This window comes from Liolophura sinensis, chromosome 13 (genome assembly GCF_032854445.1).
Source record: "Liolophura sinensis isolate JHLJ2023 chromosome 13, CUHK_Ljap_v2, whole genome shotgun sequence".
Classification (NCBI taxonomy): Eukaryota; Metazoa; Mollusca; class Polyplacophora; order Chitonida; family Chitonidae; genus Liolophura; species Liolophura sinensis.
In genome coordinates, this window is record NC_088307.1 from 2,477,034 (window position 1) to 2,503,222 (window position 26,189).

The window sequence follows — 26,189 nt, forward strand, 5'->3', positions numbered from 1 at the left end:
ATATATGTGTGTGTGTATATCTTTATTTCTTTCTTTTTTATTTTTGGTGGCTTAGCATGGGTCATGTCTTCAAGTTTAGCATAAAATTTTACTGATCTGATACACAAATCCTTATAGTAAACCTATTAAAATGAAACAACTATTGCAGCACTTGTACACCTTAAATAACTATATATCATTCTAAGTTACCATATATGTGTGTACATAAGTTACCATGAATATTTTAAATGATTAAATACATGAAACTGGCACACCACAAATGACAGTCTAAACACGATGATAAAGTAGGCCTACTGTGATGAGCTAAAATAGATGGAGTAGTGAATGTGTACGCATGTAACTCACTAAAGTTTGTGTTTTCATGTATTAACAACCATAGTTTAAATGTTTCTGTAATAAGTGAATGCTGCCCTAACACTCTGACACCTCCTCGTCAAATCCAAAAGTGTTATCTAGACACATTTGAGAATAATTTGCCTTAAACCAAGGCTTGGAAATGTTAACATTGGAACGTAGCTAACCATGCTATTTCTGTTTTAATCCCTGTTGTACATATATTTTAATGAGAATGTAGTCCAGTTGAAGATAATGATACACACACTTATAGTGCATCAATTAAGAATGAAGAGACAGAAATCTTGATTCTGTATGCACATCTCTAAATCATGTATATGTACGTGGACTGACAAAACAGATATATGATTACGGATAGAACTCTCTAATTACTGAAATAAAATAACCTCTCTGTATCAAACTACATACAGGCTGGAGTACAGAGGAACTTTATTTTCAGCCACCTGGTAGCAGTTGGCCCTCTGTGAATCACAAGTGAATCGACTGCGAACGGCTGGCAGTCACAATAAAACACGATGCTCCCCAGTTGTCTGTCAGTGTCACAGTTGTCGAAGCGCTTGTTGCGGTTAGATCAAAACCTCAAACAAAAAAGAAACCAGTGGCCTACCTTGCTTCTCCGCCCTCCCAGACATTTTGTGTGAAGTAAACGAACTTCTTGTTCAGTACCAGGCTTCTACATACTTAAATCCATTTGTGTCAGAGAAACATTTTATACATGCAAGTAGCATCGACTGCTAACCAAAATACACAGACGTACAGTATGACCTCATTTACGTTTCCGGTTTGCCCACATCCAAAACGAGGCTTATGTCAATTTTAGTTTGTACGGTAATAAAGATTATGCAGCAATTTAAATGATTGTTTGACAGTCCGCGATGTGATATGCACATAGAACACCTCATCCAAACAATGACATCGCTGTTGAGACGTGAAATAATGCATAAATCGACCATTTTAAATATTCTGATTATTACCCACAATCCTTTGTGATATTATTGAGTCAAAATGGCGTTGAAAGGTGCTGTGCACGAAAGTAGGTATTGGGTATATAACAACGATTTTTTTGTGAAACACAGTCATATAACGCCTTGAGGATACAAATGTCGTCCAAAACACAGCTTTCTTAAGTGTTTTAGACGAGTTGTCCGTCGTAATCTGGTCTATGCAGCCAGAAAACAGTAAGCAAAGCCGACAAGTGCCGTTGAAATGTTTGTTTCCTCCCATCAGCCACCATTCGATATTTATGTTGCTACGTCGTACTCAACATAAAACATTTCATGTGTTGGCAGTGTATTGAGGAAAACCATTGTCTGGCATGTTGACGTAACCTCTGCTCATCTCTATGTAATTTTACCGTTTATTCTCAAATATTATCATCATTTGTTTTCATCGATGACACTAATTAACGTGCGGTTAAATGAGAGGTTGGAGCAAGGAAAGAGGATTGGTTGGCCCAGTGTCAGTATATGTCAGTATGTGACTGGGTGGGGTGTCATGTCTGGTGTCTTTGGCATGGTACTTCAGTGGCAGCATGGACTCGCCCTGCCACAAGAAGACACCCTTTATGTACACACACCTAATAACCCTTGTCATCGTATGACTGAAAAATTGTTAAGGACGACGTTAAACCCCAAGCATTCATTCATTTTACAACAATCTGCAGACCATAGCTGTGAATGTTATGCAGAGCTTTGTATTCTTTCAAACAATTCTTCATCTGGTCATGAATGCCATTGCTGTACTTGGGAGTTGGGATCTAATTATCACTCAGTGGCTTATGACTACACCTAGTGGTGGCATGCTTGGTACATATAACACATGTACATTAAATATCAGTTTGACTGAAATTCTACATTGCAAGTGGTATTTTCATCCAGAGTAACTTGCTTTGTTGCATTGAGTGTCCTAGTGGTACACAGCTGGGAGTGTGGATTATTCTCCCGTATAGCTACATGTACCATGTTATGTATTTTCTGGGTCTTACAATGGTATCATTATGGCAAGACAGACCAGGGCCTCATTTTTAAGGAGCACGATCACTCCCTTGCCCCTGCATGCCTGATCCATTATCCAGTTACGCTTTTTATTGCGCACCTCGTAAAAATCTCTTCATCCTTAATCAAATTTGTTGTGCTATCATTCAACAGAAAAACATCAATGACCTTCTCACAGGGCTTTCTTAAGAACCACTTTCTGATATTGTATTAAATATAAAAAATATAATAAAATATATATTAAAAATAAATATAATAATATATAAAAATATTCACAAAGCCTGTTTATCAAATGCTGGATATTTTCAGAGATCATTAATGACGTTGTCCGTGCGTCAAAGAAGAACGGAGAATGGAAAGTGATGGTGGTGGACCAGCTGAGCATGAGAATGCTCTCCTCCTGCTGCAAGATGCACGAGGTCATGTCAGAAGGAATCACATGTTAGTCTGCCCTCCTTCACACCCAAGCATGTTCAGATATGTACGAAAAATCAGGGTTCGGGTATCCTCTTACTACCCTGAGGAGCTAAACCAAGGTTTACATATAATACTGGACTTAATATAAGTTATACATCCAGCTGGTGGGCTTAGCCTTACTGTACATAATACAGATAAGAGCAAATACCCCAAAGTTATTGTTTGTTTTTTTTAGATTGATCTGAACTTTTAAAAAGATAAAATTTAAAATTTCCTGATAATGCTTAAATGAGTGCATCAGTCATTATTCGATTACTATTTCTTCTAGAATTCATGTTATGCATAATGTGCCCTTAAAATGTAATATTTTTTTCCTAAATTCTCACACTGAAGGCTTTTTTGTCATTTTAATTAAAATTCAAAGCATAGATTCTTTGTAAATTTCAACAAGCAATGGGTTGCAAAGTAATGGCACAACCTGTGTAAATGCGCTCTTGTCCAGTTTAGCCTTCCATAGGGTGTGGGTGAGTGCACCACTGAATTCAGGTGCCATGGCAAATCAAGGTCTTGTAAATTGTGCATGTTTCTCCCTCTAGTGGTGGAAGACATCAACAAGAGAAGAGAACCCTTGCCATTGCTGGAGTGTGTGTATCTCTTGACACCGACTGAGAAAGTAAGTGACCTTTTCTGTTCCAGCTGAGATGCATCAAGGTCATAACTATAGTTAAATCTACCCATCTTTGCCTGATGAAGTAAACAAAATTCACAGAGTTTTTAAGAAAAGTCTGTTTTGGATGGTAGGCTACTGAAAGTAATTACTGTAAATACCTTAAAAAGAAAGGTGAATTGAGGTTGGATAATATACTGATAAAAAATGTTTTAGTACCAAAAGTAATATTTTATGATCTTTATTTGCCTCTGAAATGGCCCTTTTAGAGTGAGATTTGAGGCCAAATACAGTATCTTTCAAAAACCCAATTTTAGATGAGACAGAAAAGTTACATGGGGAGTGCTTGTACACAGGATATGTTTACCCTGTCCACACTGTCTTGTGTAATCTGTATTATGTGTCTGGCCCTATTTGTTTTTCAGTCTATTAGAGCACTGATGGCTGATTTTCAGAATCCAAACAACACCCAGTATAAGGGCGCACATGTCCTTCTTCACTGAGGGTAAGTTTCGCATGTTTCTTGTCAGGCTGCATGGATTGGATTCCATCTCCAGCTGGGTAAACAGTATTTATATTGGGAAGATTATCAGTTTGTTACATGGTTAAAAATGGGTTGTGTGTGACGTCCTTTCAGGCTTTACCAGCCTGAAAAGTAAAAGACAGCACCTGACAAATGTTCATGTCCACTGAAAGACTACCATTCAAAGTATCTTAAACCGGCATTAAATATTTTTTGGAGATTTTTTTCAACCCAGTTTCGTGAAACTTTGTCTTGTCACAGTTTCAATGCGTCTCCATTATCTAGAGCAACGTGACGTCACGATTACTCTAGTCCCCTAATGTCGAAGGTATTTCCTGTATAACAGTTTAAGCAGTAGCCTATAGCGGATTAAAGCTGTGGACCTGGGTGATAAAGGACCAAGTGTTAAACAGCTTTCTCGCAAAATGGACATACTGGAATGACGTTTCTTGAACTGTTCATACAGTAGGCCTATTATATCATCTATACAGTTTTCGAGTAGCCTGCAGATACATGGCCAGGGTATTCCTGGTTCAGGTTGGTAGCCTCCGGAGGGGTTGTGCTGGTATCGGTAATTCTGACCCCTAATGGATGTTTACAAAATTACAATAACATTGTTGTACAGGTGGATTCATGCTCATTTCTGACACAAATGGAAATAAATCTAAGCACCACTGAGGCTTTAGGCATTCAGCTGTCGCTGGATTTTATGCTTCAGTTTTGTAGTGATGGCCTCTAAGATGAGAGCAGTGCTGACCCAGTTATCATGGGCGTCGGAGGAAGCACCTGGGCTTAGGCACAGTGTTTCAATATTTTTACTGTATTTTATAAAAGAAAGCAGAAAAAAAAACATCCCTTGTATGCGAGAAAGACAAAGGGCAAGATTTAAATTCTCCAGTTGTAATAAATTCAGAGAAAAAATATTATTAATTTATTAATTTGAAGCATTTTCCGATGAGATTCCGTCTTCTCATTCCCATAAACCGGCGCATCCCTGTTGATTTTTTCACTCACTGATATATGTTATTTAGCAATTGCATGCTGAGGTCTACTGGAGAGATGAATGTGGATTTGGAACGAGACAGTATGCTACTGTCTGACACACAGTATCACATACTGTCGTTGAATATTACACAGCTTGTAAATCAACTGATTTTATGTCTGTGGTGGTCCGTAAATGATACACACCTGTCATGCAACACAGTGTGAAATCCTTTGGCTACAGGTAAATAAATCGTTGTAAACGATCTCAAAATGATGTCTTATGGAGTAGTTCTGTGTTATCATATGTCACTTCATGGAGTGAATGGGTAAAGGCTACGTCACAGCTTATGCCGTTCAACCTGATAGCAACTTGTTTGATTTTAATAAATTTCTCAAGATGGCTGCCTGGAGTCACATCAGTCATTTGTGCAGTATTGTCATTTTGTTCTATATGTTATTCGGTAAAATTTCATTAAAATGTGGTCAGGTGCTGTCTTGTCCTTTAATTTTCAGTATTGCCCGTTAATGAAAGTAAAATGTTATGATATGGCTAATTAGATCATAGCAAATTATAGGCGAGTAAGAAACAAAAATACAGCCCAATGATGATAAATCGTGCACCACGCTGAACTGTTGATGTGGAATGCACGAAACCACCGAATCTTAACACTGAGGGCTTGTTTCAGGTTTTGAAAACATCTTTTGATGACTATAATGACATCATTGTAGGTTTAGGATTCAACTCCAACCCTGAAAATTTAAGGCTGCAGTGTACATAAATATAATTTTTGAATGAATATTGTATGAGTATTTGGAGACCAAAGCAAACTGAGTTTTAAATTTCATGATGAGACTTTCCCTTTTTGGAGTTACACTTTATTAAGTTAAAACTAATTGGTGGAGCTCAAGGTTGTTGAAGTAGGCAAAGGGGAGCTAACTCTGAATTAAGCATAGGCTGAAGAGCATCTTAATATAGGATCAGCTCTCCTCACTGCCTTCATTGACCTGGTGTCCCAAACATTTGATCTGACCAGCTTTTTTTCCCAATTACACCATCACACTATAGCAAGATGTTTCTTTTTATGATTTGACATATATGATTAATTTTTCAGTTTGAACACATATTTGCCTGAAATACGTGTTCAAATAATGGTAAACACAGCTACAAATATAGGAGTTGATTTTCTGTGAGATTTTTATCTTGTGTGATTTCAGCTTGCCCAGATGAACTGTTCACAGAGTTGTGCAAGTCCACAGGTGCTAAGTTTATCAAGACCCTGAAAGAGATTAACATAGCATTCCTACCCTATGAGAGACAGGTAGATGGGGCTTTCTTTTTTCAGCGGGAAGCCCGGAGTATGATTCTCAGGCTGATTCCCGTATATACAGATGACAAAACTCCCAGCAGATTCCTGTAGACTCATAAAAAGACAACTGGGCATCAGACTTTGAGATCATTAAAGTTATAGAACCCACAAAATCTGAATACTTTCATGTTGAGAAATCCTGTCCCTTTACACTGCATATCAGCATAAAAGCACAGTAGTTACTTTGTACACAGATAAGGAAGAAAGAGAGGTTATCTGTCTTGTACGCTAATGCCAAATCGAGAAATCTAGACGAAAGTTACAGGTCATTCCGCAATCTGATATCCCTGCTCATAAAATCCCATGTCTTTGAGAATTATCGTGATAGGTGAATATTGCTGATTGATTATTGACGCAGTCATCGTTGTATACTCCTTTGTGACCAATGTCTACTGTTTTGCCTCAGGTTTATTCCATGGACTCCCCGGGACACTTTCCAGTTTTACTATAACCCGACTAAGACCATAGGGCGAACTCTAACCTGGAGAGGTGTGCTGAGCAGATCGCTACCCTGTGTGCTACATTGGGGGAGTACCCATCTGTCAGATACAGGAAGTATGTGTAAGCATTCGTTATCTCAGGGCTTATACAAGGCTGGAGATAGGAGTTCAATCCCAAGTGTGGCGATAAGCCATAAATAATTCATTCATTCATGCAATCCCAGATGTGACCATTTCCAGATGTGGTACATGTTATTTCTCACCTTACTGTAAATATTCAACTTTCAACTTCTAAAGCATTTTTTCTGGGAAATGTATGCATACGCTTATTTTGAAAGTGACGTTAACATGATTTGTTTCTGTCACTAAACATGCAAGCATCCCAAAACTTTGGAAATTATTTTTCTACTCCGCATACTCCTCTCAGGAAGTTTAAAAATATTGGTTCCAGTGGTGGTTAAAAAGGTTGAAGAATTGTGAAAATCATTCAAGGCTTTTATGTTGGCTGTGTTGGGACATGGTTCCCAACTACTTTGTGCATTTTTGCCACTGTTTTGTCATTTTACATACAATATTTAGATAATGCAGAGTGTGTAAAGTATATCTCATCTTGGGACTGATTTCATATGAATTTGAAAAGATACCTAGTAGACATGAGCCATACAGAGTTTAGATATCAAGCCAAATGATGATATGTCGTACACCACACCAAACTCTTGATATGGAATCCACAGAACTGCTGAATGTTAACACTGAGGGCTCCAGTGTCAACAGTCCATGCAGAAATGGTAAATGGTCATCATGAATGTAATATACACCAGTGTATCGACCAAACACATTATTTTATCATCATTATTTTTTAAAAAATAGGATTACCTTAGAAGCAGTTTGATTTTCTCTGAAATTTCTGTGGATGATGTCTGTCGATACCTTATTATCCCATGTATTTATATGTATTGTGAATTTCCCAGTGACTTTGACAAGAACGCAGAGTTTGCCCAGATGGTTCAGCAGAAGTTGGATGCCTACAGAGCTGATGATCACACCATGGGAGATGTAAGTCATGTTTTCTTGTTTCTTATTTCTGGCTAGACCCTGAGGCTTGTTATTTTCAGTTGAATTAGCCCATTAAGGTGAACTTTCATCCTCCTTGAGGGGCGGGATGCAAGTAACAAGGCAACTGCAATAGTATCTGTTGTAACATAAAAGTCCACTCTGGTATTGTAATGACGGTAGCCAGAAGATGGAAATTTAAAGCTTAAATTGTGTTGTTGTGTAGAGCCGTCTGAAGGACAAATGTCTGCTGATCATCCCAAGTAGGCTAACCACCTGCTGCTGTTGTTGTTGTTGTGTAGGGCCCTCAGAAGGACAAATGTCTGCTGATCATCCCAAGTAGGCTAACCACCTGCTGCTGCTGTTGTTGTTGTGTAGGGCCCTCAGAAGGACAAATGTCTGCTGATCATCCCAAGTAGGCTAACCACCTGCTGCTGCTGTTGTTGTTGTTTTGTAGGGCCCTCAGAAGGACAAATGTCTGCTGATCATCCCAAGTAGGCTAACCACCTGCTGCTGTTGTTGTGTAGGCTAGGGCCTTCAGAAGGACAAATGTCTGCTGATCATCCCAAGTAGGCTAACCACCTGCTGTTGTTGTTGTTGTTGTGTAGGGCCCTCAGAAGGACAAATGTCTGCTGATCATCCCAAGTAGGCTAACCACCTGCTGCTGCTGTTGTTGTTGTGTAGGGCCCTCAGAAGGACAAATGTCTGCTGATCATCCCAAGTAGGCTAACCACCTGCTGCTGTTGTTGTGTAGGCTAGGGCCTTCAGAAGGACAAATGTCTGCTGATCATCCCAAGTAGGCTAACCACCTGCTGTTGTTGTTGTTGTTGTTGTTGTGTAGGGCCCTCAGAAGGACAAATGTCTGCTGATCATCCCAAGTAGGCTAACCACCTGCTACTGTTGTTGTGTAGGCTAGGGCCTTCAGAAGGACAAATGTCTGCTGATCATCCCAAGTAGGCTAACCACCTGCTACTGTTGTTGTGTAGGCTAGGGCCTTCAGAAGGACAAATGTCTGCTGATCATCCCAAGTAGGTTAACCACCTGCTGCTGCTGCTGTTGTTGTGTAGGGTCCTCAGAAGGACAAATGTGTGTTGATCATCCCAAGTAGGCTAACCACCTGCTGTTGTTGTTGTTGTTGTGTAGGGCCCTCAGAAGGACAAATGTCTGCTGATCACCCCAAGTAGGCCAACCACCTGCTTTTGTTGTTGTGTAGGGCCTTCAGAAGGACAAATGTCTGCTGATCATCCGAACTAGGCTAACCACCTGTTGTTGTTGTTGTTGTGTAGGGCCCTCAGAAGGACAGATCCCAGCTGATTATCCTGGATCGAGGCTTTGACCCCATTTCTCCCCTTCTACACGAGCTCACGCTTCAGGCCATGGCCTACGATCTCCTCCCCATTGAGAATGACGTCTACAAGTGAGTATATCATCTACTTGTACTGGACTATTGACAGGGTCTGGTTAGAGTGCTGGCTCGATACCACTTCTGGAAAATCATCTACTCCTAGAATTTTCTCCACATTAAAAAAAAAACAAAAAAAAAACACTCATGAGAAAGTATAGGTTAGCTTTAGCATATTATTAAACACCTAGGAAGTTCTAGAATCTGATGTTAAGCCATACCGAGTATAATTTTTCAATTCTTGTTGGCATAATAAGGATTTTAAACTAATTACAAACAGTAATGTTAGTTAAGTTTCTGTGAGAATCTGTAAAGCTTGATTACCTGTTCAGAGTATATAAATACATAAGTGTTTTGATTTACAATTGTGATTGTCTTCAAATGTGTGTTTGTTTTTGTTAGGTATGAGAATGCTTCCGGAAACGATGTGACAGAGAAAGAAGTGCTGTTAGATGAGAATGATGAATTATGGACAGAGCTGCGTCATCAACACATTGCCGTTGTCTCACAGTAAGTCAAGAAGGATAATAAACAATCAACTTTACATGCACTAGAACTTTGTCTAATAGGAATGGGTACATTTTCCAATGTAGTAGACTTTCCTGACTTTGGACTCCTGCTTATTTCCCTCCTTCAACACATTTGATAACTCTGGGCTATCTCCGTGTAATATTCTTTGAGGATCCCCCACTCCCCCTTTGAATGTACCAATCATTCAACTATTTTGTTCATCAAGTGAGTATATAGCCACCTCCTACAGCTTTGATCCAAGTCTCCTTTCTGAAGTGCAAAATATTATTCAGCACACCTGTATACTAATGCTTTTGTCGTTTTGTCATCATCAGACAGGTGACAAAGAAGTTGAAGCAGTTTGCAGAGGAGAAGCGGATGAGCGGAGGCACAGGGGAGAAGGCAAACATCCGTGACTTATCGCAGATGCTGAAGAAAATGCCCCAGTATCAGAAGGAGCTAAGCAAGTACTCCACCCACTTACACCTGGCAGAGGACTGTATGAAGCAGTACCAGAATCACGTAGACAAGCTCTGCAAGGTGGAACAGGTGAGCCAGTACAGCAGTGTGCTTTACAGTGAAGGAAATAAAATGGAATAAAAAGTGCAGTTTTACAGTGGGATAAATATCATAATCTATTTATTTATTTGTTTGCTGTTTAATGCCGTACTCAACAATATTTCACTTATACAACAGCGGCCAGCATTATGGTGGGAGGAAACCGGCAGAGCCCGGGGTAAATCCATGACCATCTGCAGGTTGCTGCCAGACCTGGCGTATGGCCAGAGAGAAAGCCAGCTTGAGCTGGACTTGAACTCACAGCGAGCATAATCTATTACTTATGTTACTATATTTCTGTGGTGCTGAAACATTTTTCTGGGGTGACATCATCTTTTCTTCCAAACAATGCTTTAAACACTTTTTTTAGCACTGTAGAAATCTTAGAATGAGGGGAAATAATCAAATTTTTAGGTTATTTACTGTACTTGTGTTTTTGACTTGATTTTGGAGAGAAAACTCTTCCACGATATTGGCCTTGTTGAAGGTATTTGAAAGTTTACACTATATTTGACTTGAAGCCGTTAGTGTTAAGTAGCCCCTAGCTAATTGCAGTTCATATCTCTACATGGGAGTCATGTAGTCATGGTAGTTAAGTGATTACGTAGTTCAGTGTGCTTCATGAAAACAGCTCATGATATTAGCCTGGTTACACATCACAGGATTCACCCCCATTGTGGTTATCTCCCCTTGTAGGACCTGGCCATGGGTACTGATGTGAATGGAGAGAAGATTCGAGACCTGATGAGGAATATTGTGCCCATTCTGCTGGACCAGAACATAACAGCCTACGACAAGATCAGGATTATTCTGCTCTACATCATACACAATGGGGGTAAGGCACTAACCATGGGGAAACTTTACATCATACACAATGGGGGTAAGGCACTAACCATGGGGAAACTTTACATGATACACAATGGGGGTAAGGCACTTACCATGGGGAAACTTTACATGATATACAATGGGGGTAAGGCACTTACCATGGGGAAACTTTACATCATACACAATGGGGGTAAGGCACTAACGATGGGGAAACTTTACATCATACACAATGAGGGTACGGCACTTACCATGGGGAAACTTTACATCATACACAATGGGGGTACGGCACTTACCATGGGGAAACTTTACATCATACACAATGGGGGTAAGGCACTAACGATGGGGAAACTTTACATCATACACAATGGGAATACGGCACTAACAATGGGGAAACTCTACATCATACACAATGGGTGTAAGGCACTAACCATGGGGAAACTTTACATCATACATTATGGGGGTAAGGCACTTACCATGGGGAAACTTTACATCATACACAATGAGGGTACGGCACTTACCATGGGGAAACTTTACATCATACACAATGGGGGTAAGGCAGTAACCATGGGGAAACTTTACATCATACACAATGGGAATACGGCACTAACCATGGGGAAACTCTACATCATACACAATGGGGGTAAGGCACTAACCATGGGGAAACTTTACATCATACATTATGGGGGTAAGGCACTTACCATGGGGAAACTTTACATCATACACAATGGGGGTAAGGCAGTAACCATGGGGAAACTTTACATCATACACAATGAGGGTACGGCACTTACCATGGGGAAACTTTACATCATACACAATGGGAGTAAGGCACTAACCACGGGGAAACTTTACATCATGCACAATGGGTGTAAGGCACTAACCATGGGGAAACTTTACATCATACGCAATGGGGGTAAGGCACTTACCATGGGGAAACTTTACATCATACACAATGAGGGTACGGCACTAACCATGGGGAAACTTTATATCATACACAATGGGGGTAAGGCACTAACCATGGGGAAACTTTACATCATACATTATGGGGGTAAGGCACTAACCATGGGGAAATTTTACATCATACACAATGGGGGTAAGGCACTAACCATGGGGAAACTTTACATCATACACAATGGGGGTAAGGCAGTAACCATGGGGAAACTTTACATGATACACAATGGGGGTAAAGCACTAACCATGGGGAAACTTTATATCATACATTATGGGGGTAAGGCACTAACCACGGGGAAACTTTACATCATACACAATGGGGGTAAGGCACTAACCATGGGGAAACTTTACATCATACACAATGGGGTTAAGGCACTAACCATGGGGAAACTTTACATCATACACAATGGGGGTAAGGCACTAACCATGGGGAAACTTTACATCATACACAATGGGGCTAAGGCACTAACGATGGGGAAACTTTACATCATACACAATGGGGGTAAGGCACTAACCATGGGGAAACTTTACATCATACACAATGGGGTTAAGGCACTAACCATGGGGAAACTTTACATCATACACAATGGGTGTAAGGCAGTAACCATGGGGAAACTTTACATCATACACAATGGGTGTAAGACACCAACCATGGGGAAACTTTACATCATACACAATGGGGGTAAGGCAGTAACCATGGGGAAATTTTACATTATACACAATAGGCCTAAGGCACTAACCATGGGGAAATTTTACATGATACACAATGGGGGTAAGGCACTAACCATGGGGAAACTTTACATCATGCACAATGGGGGTAAGGCACTAACCACGGGGAAACTTTACATCATACACAATGGGGGTAAGGCAGTAACCATGGGGAAACTTTACATCATACACAATGGGGGTAAGGCACTAACCATGGGGAAACTTTACATCATACACAATGGGTGTAAGGCACTACCCATGGGGAAACTCTTCTTCATACACATTTGGAGTAAGGCACAAGGGCAGACTTTACGTTAGACACAAGGGGTGTCAATCTTTAGAAAGGGGAAACTGGAAGTTATTTAGAAAAAATCTTTGACACATGATGTATTGTTTTATTAACATGTGTGAAAGCAGACTGTATCTGTCAGACACTTCATCAACAATCTAATAAATAACTATTGCTGTGATTGGTGGTGTTCTGCAGGAATCTCGGAGGAGAACTTGGCTAAGCTTGTTCAACACGCACAGATCCCACCACAGGAGAGGTTCATCATCAACAACATGCAGAACCTAGGGGTACCCATTATACAGGATGTAAGTATCACTCCAACAGTCCACCTTTTCATATTCATTCTTGTATGTTCTCCAGTCAAATCAGCTGCTTTCCTGCATAGAGCTAACCAGGTGTGGTTGAATCGCACCAGCCACATGGACAAATATGAGTCCTTTTCTCTTGTCCCATTGGTTCATGATACATGCTTGTCAGAATTGTTTAAATCACGGGTTCAGGAAGAAAGAAAACTTTCTAAATGACGTGGGAGAGAGAGGGTGGGACGGTGAGGGAATGGTTCTCTCTCGATTTCATCTAAAGTATTGTTTCGGAGGGTGCTGATTTTCACTTGACCTTGGGTCTGTCTACGTGTCATAGAAAAGTTGAAGCCGGCTCATGATCAGGTGGTAGAATATAAAACCCTACCTGCCTTCATACCAGGCTCGTCACAGGTGGGTTTGAGACTTGAAATTCCTGGTATATTCTCAGTATACCCGATCAGTGAATCCAATATGACACATCTGAGAGAACTTTGAGATAAAACCGTGTTACACTTCTTTCAGATGTAGTTTTTTTTACAATAGGCCTTTGGCATCAGGATCACGAAATGGTCTTAGACTTAAATCAAAATTTCATATCACATTGAAATTGTTATTTTTATCTAAGAAGGTCAAAGTATTGCTTGATGGCATAAATTTTGGTCAAGTGATTGTTTCAGTTATAATGACTGAAAGGAAGCTTAATGACTGAAATTTTGACTTAAGTCTAAGATCGTTTTGTGATCCTGGGTCCAGCTTGCAGAGTGAAACACTTGTGTGGAATTGTATGGTTTTGTGACTGGGAATGCTGTGTCTCACCAACAGGGATCCTAGACTAGAGGAGAAATGGTATAAGACTGCACATTTTGCCTGAGACACGCTGTCATGCCTGTTATGGTCTTTATAGCATTGCAATTTGACTAGAGTCCTATGTAATGAATGCTCCCTTTACCGACTTGTACCGGTAGCTAACTAGATCTGAAGTGACCCCAAGTCTCATTTAGTCTGGTGATCTCTCTGTAGGTGGAGAGGTTGAACCTATATATAGAATTGTCACTTCAGCATACAATTGAGGTAAAGTGCATGTGAGCAAAGGTTGGCCTCTCCTCGACGGATTACATTGCAGACTGGAGTCAAGATCTTGCTGCTTCGGCTGCATCTCTTAAAATGTTGGTCACAGATTTTCTCTGGGACTGTTTTCCTACACCCATAAACTTGACTGCCTGAGTGTCCGTGGATTCAGTTTAAAGGGGCAGTCTCGTAGGTGTGAAGACCTAGCAGCAGTCCGTGGATAGTCTTGGGTTCCCTTAGGTTCTGTCCAGTTTCCTCCCACCTTAATGCAGGCCATCGTTGTACAAGTGAAAAATTCTTGAGTGCGGCGTAAAACAAGTCCATAAAGGGGCAGTCAAATTAAAACTATAACCCTTAACTGGGAGGATAAGAGTTCATCTCGTGGATTACAATACCTTGACAGCAAAGGGAACCTTGTCACATTTGGTGACACTTCCAGCCAATCTGTAACAAAGCATGCTGAATGGGAACTGTTGCCTAAAGTAATTTGGGCCACAGCCGTGCAGTCACACATTCCTTCCATTTCAGGGCCTAATCTGGCCTCAGAAGGGCAGGGGGTGGAACCACCGGTGAAGGGCACCCCATTGTTGAATATTTTGATTCTCATACATTTTTAAGGATCTCGGGTCTACGGTTGACCTCCACCCCACGTGCACACCACAACACGTACCTAACCCTAAAATTGAGTTTAAGGATGGCGTGTATTAACTGATATGTGGAGAACTCTGCCATCCCGGATGACATGTGCATCTGATCATCACACTGTATCATATATACCCCCAGGACATCATTAAAAAGTTATTTGTTGCGGGTAACAAGCCCTTTTTTTTGAAGTCGGGTCGGTGGGTCTGCATTTTTTTTTGAATGGGAAATAATTCCCCGCCTGCATAATCTGAATGCTAATTGAATTATTGCGGGTCCAATTTTCATCACCTGCTTCGGGGCATACATTTCCGATTTTAAATGCTCTTGAAAAACTTTGCTGTCTTCATAACTAAGTTCTTTCACACTGAAGTCAAATGTGCTTTCTTGATTCTGGATCCAACATTAAATTTGAGTAAATTTACGAACTTTAAACCTAAACAACTGAAGTTGAAAGGCATGCATTGCTTAAACCACTGTGGTGAAGGGACTCCAATTTGCCTTCGCCACACAGAAATTCTATTCGCCAAACCAACGTGGCGCATTGCTAGCCCAAGCCTAGCGACTAAGTAGATAATCCAAGTCTCATAATAAATTCGGGGTGTTTCCTTTTTTGGGGGGCAAACTGGCGATGTAGAACTTGCGTATCGGTATTACAAAGGAACAATATTCAATCCGACCTGAGCCAGGAAAGGTTACCCAATTGATGAGCATTGACAAAGTAGAGATAAACAGATCCTCTGATGAAAGTTAGATTACACATTTTCTGTATTCATGTTGGTCGCCTGAACCTGGAAATGTAGCATCTGCTGCCATTGTTTGTGACTCGGATAGGATTGGCACCAGTCTACAGTTGTGCTGTTAGCTAGTTAGACATCTGATACCGGTAGTTAAAAGCATGCTCTGTTTGATTTTGTATGGCTCATGTAAATAGAAAAAAAAAAAAGAGGAAAATTTCAGTTGTTAAAACATTCTGCCCGCCTGCTTAAGCCGTCTGTTGTGAAGAAGAAAAGAAGTACAAAAATTATCCCACTGAGGAAGGGGAGCTTTTTGGTGTGTCTTTTATAGACATACATTAGGATTAGAAAATGTTGGAGAAGCATGTTCTGTTTGATTTTGTACGGCTGGTGTTAAAGAAAACCTCGGATAAGTTGTTTTTGCTACATGTATGTTGTAGTGTAATCTATGTTGAAGTTCCCATAGTTACATGGCTATTTACAAAATAGGGCTACTATACAGAATTTGGCAGGATTGGTTTGTTTTTTTGTCTCCTTAGAATGAAACAGAAGCACTCTATGTGAAATAGTTTTGTTTATTTGTTGGTGTAAGGTTAGAAAAGATTGTGGTTTCTACATGTACATGTATGTACCACAGTTTAAAAAAAAGTTGCTAATATTCCTTAAGGACTAGACAGTGTTGTGATATATTTTTGTTCAGAATTTAGACTTATTCTCTTAGGAAGGCGGCTGAGTGATCAGATGTGGGTAGACATTTTTTCTTTATGTTTTGTTGCATTTTGGTCTGTTTGACATGTTTAGAATAATACTCTGTATGCTTTCTCTGAGAAAATAATAAAAAAAAAAAGACAAAGAGTTAAAAATGAAAGCGTACAGTTTCAAAATCCAAATGACATAAGGATTTGTCAATTTTTATGGCTGACTTCAATGAATGATTGTCCACTGTTTACATTGGTACAAAGTGCATGTATGCTGTGGATAGGACTGAAAGGCATCTCTTCTAGGGTTCATGTCTGAGGCTGAACGGAGCTTCTGCACAGCAATAGGAGTTATAATAACATTGACCTGTAAATAGGCTTTATACATGTACATATAATATCTAGTTTTACAAAGGATCCTGAACAAAATTATCATGAGGAAATGTGAAAAATGATGCTGGACAAGATTCTGTGTTTTAATTTGTAAACTTAGTCATCTGCTTTAAAAGGTTTCGCTCAATATACAATGCTTTGTAATTGCTTTAAAAAGAGCCAGTGGCTGAGAGAATTGATTTTGTTCTGTTCCATTTTTTTTTTTTTTTTTTTCTCGTCTGGCTTTAGCTGTATTTGAGTTCGCGTGTGATGTTAGCGTTCCCTCCGATCACACCCCCCATTGTTGTACTTTTATTCTTTGTTCACGGCCACCCCCAGGAAATGAGAACAACGCGTAGTTCCTTTAAGATTTTGCAAGACTGCTCTAGTTACGGAACGTTTGGCTCCGAAATCCTTCAGGTGAGATGTGATTGGTCAGCGTATTGCTCAAGGCCTGTTTTGATTGGACGACTGCCATATAACCTCACCTGGATATAACTAGTTATCGTCATTTTGTAGTACTTGGGCGTGGACCATTGAGTTACCTCCCTTTTGTGTATTTGTATAACCAGTGAATATTGTGCTGTCATGCTAACCATGTTCACACTTTGCCGTGTCTAACACTCAAACAACCATCGTCTTATTGCTTTATGCCACACACCGATAAATAGGAACTTATTTCTACAGAACAGAAATTGAGGGTAACAATCTAAGTTACAGATGCTTACGTTTCTTAAATATTGTGGTGCAAGTACACACAGGCTTTAGCAGTCACATCTTCTAGGAGACTGAACTGTTTTATCAGTTTTTGTTATATTTTTGCTGCTTTGTCGCACTGTTTAATTTAATTTAATACAAGATAATGGAGAATTTTTTCCCTACAGTGCTCAATTTCTTGTTCTTAGAGAAAAAGAAACTGAACAGTTTTTAAGTATTTTCTTGATTTTAGCTGTATCAATTCCTTTTAGAACTACCTACAACTTTCTTGCCTTTAAGCATAGTTCAAAGGACTACTCCTAAATTTTAAGTGTCATAGATAGAACTTTTTCTTGGGTTAAAAGTACAGGTACTGCAGGTGTTTTTTTCATTGTGAGTTTATGTGTGTGTGTGTGTACTTTGCTTTTTATGTGTGTAAAATCAAAGGTTAAAGTATATGTGCTCTTTCAGTTCCAATCAGTGAAGATTTACAAAACTATAAATAAAGGCATATGAAACGAGATTATGTATCTATGAAAACATGTTTGTATCTCTCATGATTGTTTTTATTTGCCGTGTTTTCACATTGACAGTTCACCGTGTAGTAGAGTTATCTCGCACTGTTCACCTTTCATCACTTACTCACACTGTCAATACTCAGGCAAACTGTGAACTGGTTTGATTTTGGTTTCACTTTCAGTTTTAACAACCCTGCTAGTCTGGATATCTTAATGTGTTTGTAGCACATTATTTTGCTTGCAGATTTTCTTGTCTTTTGATTTGATTTGGACCCCATGTACATGTAATTTATTCCATATATATATCCTGTGGATAGTTTGGGGTATGGGCTGTCAAGGGTGATGGGAATGTAAACCTGCCATTGTTTTCTTCGTCTACTTTCACAGTATTTATAGAGGTATTATGTTTGCAATTATGATTAATAATTGTTTTTTTATATATGTTCATTGGAAATTAAATAAATGTATTATTTTTTTAGTGGTGATCAGGATTAGCAGATACACATATATGTATCAAACAAGTCTTTGTTTTCCTGAATAGTGGACTGGAAAAAAAAACAATTTTTTTTTTCCAGAATGTTAAGCTTGTATTAAGTTTGTCATTTGCATTAGGGAGAAGTTCTTGCTTGTACTACAGTGTTCCTGGTAGTAGAGTGTGACAATGAAAACAAAAAGTAGGTTATAAATGTTTGATATGCTCTATAGAAGATACTGAGCTTTAATTTGATGAACTGATACAATTTCTGAATGAGACATTCTGAGAAATGCTCTATGGCTCATTTTCCATATAGACCCAAATTTAAGAGCGAAAAAATTCAGTATTGTCAAAGAAACAGACAATTGAAGAACACAACTTTTAAGGAAGGAAAAAGAGACAAGAACACTAATAGCCAAGGAGATTTCATCTTGCTGCATTAGAAATGACTTCAGATGACTCTAAGCATTCAATACAAACATTTCAGAACGCGCTGAGTATTATATGAGCTATAAACAAGAACACTATGGATGACACAACCACCTTTATGTGAGACCTAACAGATGGATTGAGGACTACAAGCATTCAAGTATTTGTGCAAAACACGTTATACACATTACATCTTCTGTAGGACATGCCTGCCTTTTATTTGGAAGCCTGATTTGTGAAGGGGGACGGTTTGCAACAGCTGGCGTCCTGATGGGTTATCCTTCACTCGTGGATGTCAGTGTATTGTAACCGTCACGCCGATACTCCTGTTTTTCAAAGTGTAACCGTTTTGAGCTAAGATAACATGAATTTCTTAGTGAATAGGGTAATTTCGGATAGTTATAACGAGAATTAAGGGGTTGAAATATGAAGATTTATCTTAGGAACCAATGATTTACTTGATATCCAATTTCAAGTCTGAAAATTGGTACCTGGCATTTTTCAAAATACAGCTTTCTGGAAAGTGGTACAAACTTTGTTGTTCATATTATATACTGGAACATCAACAATTTGGCTCTCACCACTTGAAAAAAAAATGTCCAAAAAGCTGTTTTCAGGCTTGCATTTTGGCTTCTTCAGATGTGCGGTGAAGTGGGACTTGTCATATTTCCAAAGAGTCAGCACAGAAATTTAGGAGCGTTTGGTTCCTAAAATGCATATATTTCAACTCCTCAATGTATGATTATTTTTTTTTTTTTTTTTTTTTTGAAATTTTTGTTTACCATGACAGCTTAGTCTGAACAGGTTCTGTTTCAGCATTTGGAGGCATTTGCATGAAGACCCCTTATCAAGCCAGCATTATTGTGATCATTTTCACAGTGGCCTGGGTTTTACTTGTTCACTATGATTTGGCAATGTTTGTTTTTTATTTAGGCTGTATCTTTTTATTTTTCTTTGTATATTATTATTTTTTTTTTTTGAGTCTAGTGTGAGGATTTGGTAAAATGATGCACCGTTGGTTACAGAACTTGTTGTTTTTATTAAATGGTAAATTCCTCACCATAAAGTTTGTAATATAATTTATGTGAAAACATTAAAAACTATGGGGTTTGGAATGAAATTTCTCAACTCTTTTTTTTGTCAATGAGCATGCTAAGAAAAAGTCATTTAATAAAATTTGAATGGGTATTTACAATTTTTGTAATAAATCTTGTAAGAGTTCTTTTCTTCAATTTCTGCAACTTAGTTTTTTTTATGAGCACTTCACCTAAAACTAACACTTCTGCACAGGTTTTGTTACTTTTTTTCCTTTTTCTCACGTTTGGAATTTTCAAAAGAAAAAAAGTCAGAATATAATGTAGACTGTTCTGTTTCATATTCTGATGTTGATTTGAACCGCTAATTTACTTCACAGGGTGGTCGCAGGAAGACAAACCAGCCATACCAGCCATTTAATCGCAAAGAGCGTGTGTCTGAGCACACCTATCAGATGTCGAGGTGGACTCCATACATAAAGGATATCCTGGAGGTAGGAAGATCAAATCTCTCTTTTCTGATGTGCAACTCACTGGAGGGAACTGTGAAAGAGGACTGAGAGTTGGATTTTAGTCAATAAAATCTGTGCAAAATTCTTTGTATCATCACAGTGATTTAATGCGTACTCTAGTCTTAAGTGGGAGGCCAGGACCTATTCTCTTTAAAATATAAGGGTTCACAGATTGTTTAGGATCAAGAAACTTATTCTGATAAATGTAACACATTACATATCACGTTGCTGTGGTATATGTAACATGCCTGAACTCAGTAAGACGTGTCATGTTGTTGTGGTATATGTAACATGTTTGACCTCAGTAAGGTGTGTCACGTTGCTGCGGTATATGTAACATGCCTGAACTCAGTAAGGTGTGTCACGTTGCTGCGGTATATGTAACATGCCTGAACTCCGCAAGGTGTGTCATGTTGCTGCTGTATATGTAACATGCCTGAACTGCGTAAGGTGTGTCACGTTGCTGTGGTATATGTAACATGCCTGAACTCAGTAAGACGTGTCATGTTGTTGTGGTATATGTAACATGTTTGACCTCAGTAAGGTGTGTCACGTTGCTGCGGTATATGTAACATGCCTGAACTGCGTAAGGTGTGTCACGTTGCTGCTGTATATGTAACATGCCTGAACTCCGTAAGGTGTGTCACGTTGCTGCGGTATATTTAACATGCCTGAACTGCGTAAGGTGTGTCACGTTGCTGCGGTATATGTAACATGCATGAACTCAGTAAGAGGTGTCATGTTGCTGCGGTATATGTAACATGCATGAACTCAGTAAGACGTGTCATGTTGCTGCGGTATATGTAACATGCATGAACTCAGTAAGAGGTGTCATGTTGCTGCGGTATATGTAACATGCATGAACTCAGTAAGAGGTGTCATGTTGCTGCGGTATATGTAACATACATGAACTCAGTAAGAGGTGTCACGTTGCTGTGGTATATGTAACATATTACATGAACCCAGTGTGTGATATTGTTGGGGTAAATGTAACACATGGCTTAAACTCAGTGTGTTAAATAGAGGTGGTAAATGTAACACATGGCATAAACTCAGTGTGTTAAATAGAGGTGGTATATGTAACACATGGCATGAACTCAGTGTGTTAAATAGAGGTGGTAAATGTAACACATGGCATAAACTCAGTGTGTTAAATAGAGGTGGTAAATGTAACACATGGCATAAACTCAGTGTGTTAAATAGAGGTGGTAAATGTAACACGTGACATGAACTCAGTGTGTTAAATAGAGGTGGTAAATGTAACACATGGCATAAACTCAGTATGTTAAATAGAGGTGGTAAATGTAACACATGGCGTAAACTCAGTGTGTTAAATAGAGGTGGTAAATGTAACACATGGCATGAACTCAGTGTGTTAGAGGTGGTAAATGTAACACATGGCATGAACTCAGTGTGTTAGAGGTGGTAAATGTAACACATGGCATAAACTCAGTGTGTTAGAGGTGGTAAAGGTAACTCATGGCATAAACTCAGTGTGTTAGAAGTGGTAAATGTAACACATGGCATAAACTCAGTAGTATGAGTTACATTGTAATGGTAAATGTCTGACATACATGTAGGACATAAACTCAGTTGTACATTATCTGTTTGTGTGTCGCAGGATGTGGTTGAAGAGAAATTGGACCAAAAACACTTCCCATTCTACTCTGGTGGCGCTACCCGATCTGTGTACAGAGCACCACCTGTCAGGTATGAAAATTACAATGGCATTAACAGTGGTACATCGTATGACAGCTGTGTGTAGTCAGAAAAAACTATTAACCTGTGGATGAATTGTGTTGTTATACCTCAGGGTGTAGTTTTTGGTTTCCAGTGGTCAGTACACGGTTGCAATGTAATGTCATGTTTGCACAGTAATATCTCTTGTTCTTAATCTCATGCTTTCATTCTAGTACAGTTTCCTACCTACTCTTGTGTGATCTCCGTTTGTACAGCATAGACTATCTGTGTAATATACTCCCTCTTGTGTGATCTCCGTTTGTACAGCACAGACTATCTGTGTAATATACTCCCTCTTGTGTGATCTCCATTTGTACAGCATAGACTATCTGTGTAATATACTCCCTCTTGTGTGATCTCCGTTTGTACAGCATAGACTATCTGTGTAATATACTCCCTCTTGTGTGATCTCCGTTTGTACAGCACAGACTATCTGTGTAATATACTCCCTCTTGTGTGATCTCCATTTGTACAGCATAGACTATCTGTGTAATATACTCCCTCTTGTGTGATCTCCGTTTGTACAGCATAGTCTATCTGTGTAATATACTCCCTCTTGTGTGATCTCCGTTTGTACAGCATAGACTATCTGTGTAATATACTCCCTCTTGTGTGATCTCCGTTTGTACAGCATAGACTATCTGTGTAATATACTCCTTCTGGAGTCCAATGTAAAGCAAGAAAAATGACGTTAGTAATCCAGGCCCCAGGATCACAAGCGATCTTTGTTATCAGTAAATTTGGTATGTTCCTTTCCATTCTTTTGGGTGCAATATGTTTTACATTTTTAACCTAACCAGAATTTTTGTTGTCATCCAATACTTTGACCTTGTTACATCAGACGTAACAATGTTAAAGTGATTTGAAATTTTGACTTAGAGGCAAAGAACACACTAATGTGAAGTATAGGTCATTTCAAAGATCACTAAGCGCTGTCCAGAAAAATGGTTTGATTCATTTTTTTTAGAATTTTTTCAAATGTTACTGTGTTCTTTGCCTTTAAGTCAAAATTTCAAATCACTTAAAAATTATTATTTCTGATGTAACAAGGTCAAAGTATTGCTTGAATGGTTTTGAATGGTCTTTCATCTGGCATGATATACTTCATTTTAGTGTGTTCTTTGCCTTTTGGTCTAAGATCGCCTTATGAGCCAAATCTAGAGCAAACTCTAAAGAACTTGGGAATCAGGTACATGTTGGGGGCCTCTTTGGCTCAGGTGGTTAGCGCGCATGCGCAGCGTAATGACCTGGAAGCCTCTCACCAATGCAGTTGCTGTGAGTTCAAGTCCAGCTCATACTGGCTTCCTCTCTGGCCATAAGTGGGAAGGTCTGCCAGCAACCTGCGGGTGGTCGTGGGTTTTCCCCGGGCTCTGCCTCGTTTCCTCCCACCATAATGCTGGCCGCCGTTGTATAAGTGAAATATTCTTGAGTACGGCGTAAAACACCAATCAAATAAATAAATAAATAAGTAAATAAATAAACCAGGTGCATGTTAAAACAGTAAAGGCTAGGACGCATTCATTCTCAGCTGGATCAGCTGCAGTTTCATGTTAAGGACTATGTCCGATGTCATACAGAGTTTCCTCCAGCAAGTATTTAGATTACAATGGTAAAACTGATTTGTTGTAAAACAGCTATCAAATGAACAAACTATATCAAATCATACACAGTGAAGGAGCCCTGAAGCCTTCTGGCAGGTAAGGACCGGTGCATTGTGGGTTAGCAGGAGTATTGCGTGATAACTGGAGTATTATGGGATAGCTGGAATATTGTGGGTTGTTTGGGCCCCCCTCTGCAGTTCCTTTCCACTTTTCTTTATTATATTAATATTTTGTGGCAAACATTTGCAACCCTGAGACATTATACATGTACCAGTTCTGTTTGTGAAGAAACTTAAGCAGCTAAAATTGTTGTTACAAAGCAAGAAATTAAGAAGTTTTATATAATTCTTTCCCCTACAACATCTGTTACAGAAGGCTCGCATGGTTTTTACATTGTCGTCTCTTTTCCCCCATACCCACATGTTTTTATTTCTCCCCATTGCTACATTTAGTGTTTGTTTCTTGTTTTATGGTGTTTTATTTGTTTAGATAGATACTCCTGTATGTGATAGACTTCATACATATTAAGTACACAATTTTGGTTTTATTTGGTCCACTTGGCTGGAGTACAAAATGGAGGCCAAAGCAGTCTTAAGATTTTGTATCCACACACAGTGATGTTGTGTAATTGAGACATTTTCCAGAGCTTTTGCAGATAGGTACAATGTATCCAGATGTATCTGTTCAGAGTGTGCAGGTGTAGATAGAAAATTGTCTAAGTATGCTCATATTGTAAAATGTTTAAGAATATCTTAAAAAAAGCCCAGGTATTGCATTGAGAGTAATACTATGGCCCAGTCCTGTGTTTAACAATTTCTCAAAAAATTCAGTTACATAAGGCATGTCTTTTTGTTGTTGGTTATTCATTAGTTAAAAATAAGTACAAAATGTGACTGGCCAGTAAGACATTGATATTGGCTGGTCATTACCAATATTGTCTGGTCCTTCTCTATTTTGGCTAGTCCTTCTTGATATTGGCTGGTTCTTCTTGATATTGGCTGGTCCTTCTTGATATTGGCTGGTCCTTCTCGATAGGGGTTGGTCCTTCCCAATATTGGCTAGCCCTTCAGTTAAAAAAAATCAAACAATACCAAAAGCCATTCTACCATTTATTTTTCTGTGCATTATTTGATACAGTCTACCCCTCCAATCTATGACAAAAAATGAACCATTGAAGGTATTTGGTCTTATACTAGATCGCTCTCATGTGGCGTACTGCAGGATTCTATTCTGAGACCAGTTCTTTTCTTGATTTATATAAATGATATCACAGTGTCTTCTGAACTACTGAAGTTTATCTCATTTGCTGCTGATACAAGCCTTGTTTCGTCCCATATAAATAGTAAATAAGCTGTAAATATAATGCCTGATGAGTTGCATAAAGTGTGCAGATGGCTCACCGCCAACAGACTGTCCTGGAATGTAATAGAACCAAGTACATGTACATTAAACCTGCCATTCTCATCCTGTGTAATCTTGGGTAATATAAATATAGCTTCGGTGTAATGAATTTACAGTTTTATGAATCATGTTTAATGATTAATATGTCCAATGCATATAAACTATGCTTATCAGAAAATTTCCCGAAGTATTGGTATTATTAAGCAAAAGCTGCATCAGTAAATAAGAAAACATTGCTCATTCTCTACTATTCTCTCATATACCCTGATCTATATGATGCGAATGCGCACTCGACACAGCTATTGCTCCTTGAAAAGCGTGCTGTCCATGTCATATCCGCATCACACCGACTTGAGGCGTGCTGTCCGTGTCATATCCACATCCCCCTGACTTGATAGTGCTGTCCGTGTCATATCCGCATCACACCGACTTGAGCGTGCTGTCCGTGTCATATCCGCATCACACCAACTTGAGCGTGCTGTCCGTGTCATATCCGCATCACACCGACTTGAGCGTGCTGTCCGCGTCATATGCGCATCACACCGACTTGAACCTGCTGTCAGTGTCATATCCGCATCACACCGACTTGAGCGTGCTGTCCGCGTCATATCCGCATCACACTGACTTGAGCATGCTGTCCGCGTCATATCCGCATCACACCGACTTGAACATCACACCGACTTGAACCTGCTGTCAGTGTCATATCCGCATCACGCAGACTTGAGCTTGCCGTCCGTATCACACCGATTTGAGCATACAGCCCCTATTTCAAATCTTACAAACTACTTAATCTTGCCAGTATCAGCCTCTTTGCCTTCTTCTGTGTCATAGATTCATGTAGTTTCTTCTTTTATCACGTCAGTTGTTCAGAAAACATCCTGATTCCTGCCACTTAAAATTTAAATTTGTATTGACCATCTCT

The 26,189-nt window shown here is 39.3% G+C and overlaps 2 protein-coding genes across 2 annotated transcripts in view; one reads left to right on the forward strand and one right to left on the reverse strand.

Annotated features, from left to right (window-relative positions):
* Nucleotides 1-1,099, reverse strand: part of LOC135481095 (rap guanine nucleotide exchange factor 1-like) — a 97,060-nt gene extending 95,961 nt beyond the window's left edge. The window contains exon 1 of the mRNA XM_064761029.1: nucleotides 962-1,099. Within this exon, the coding sequence (XP_064617099.1) occupies nucleotides 962-986 (25 nt within the window). The 5' untranslated portion in view covers nucleotides 987-1,099. The remainder of the gene's footprint in view (nucleotides 1-961) is intronic.
* Nucleotides 1,100-1,359: 260 nt separating this feature from the next.
* Nucleotides 1,360-26,189, forward strand: part of LOC135481061 (syntaxin-binding protein 1-like) — a 29,100-nt gene continuing 4,270 nt past the window's right edge. The window contains 16 exon segments of the mRNA XM_064760991.1: nucleotides 1,360-1,387; nucleotides 2,658-2,789; nucleotides 3,362-3,438; nucleotides 3,858-3,923; nucleotides 3,925-3,937; nucleotides 6,155-6,258; nucleotides 6,713-6,861; nucleotides 7,718-7,802; nucleotides 9,086-9,216; nucleotides 9,604-9,711; nucleotides 10,047-10,260; nucleotides 10,966-11,104; nucleotides 13,238-13,347; nucleotides 17,201-17,281; nucleotides 20,394-20,507; nucleotides 22,147-22,235. Of these exon segments, the coding sequence (XP_064617061.1) occupies nucleotides 1,360-1,387; nucleotides 2,658-2,789; nucleotides 3,362-3,438; nucleotides 3,858-3,923; nucleotides 3,925-3,937; nucleotides 6,155-6,258; nucleotides 6,713-6,861; nucleotides 7,718-7,802; nucleotides 9,086-9,216; nucleotides 9,604-9,711; nucleotides 10,047-10,260; nucleotides 10,966-11,104; nucleotides 13,238-13,347; nucleotides 17,201-17,281; nucleotides 20,394-20,507; nucleotides 22,147-22,235 (1,640 nt within the window).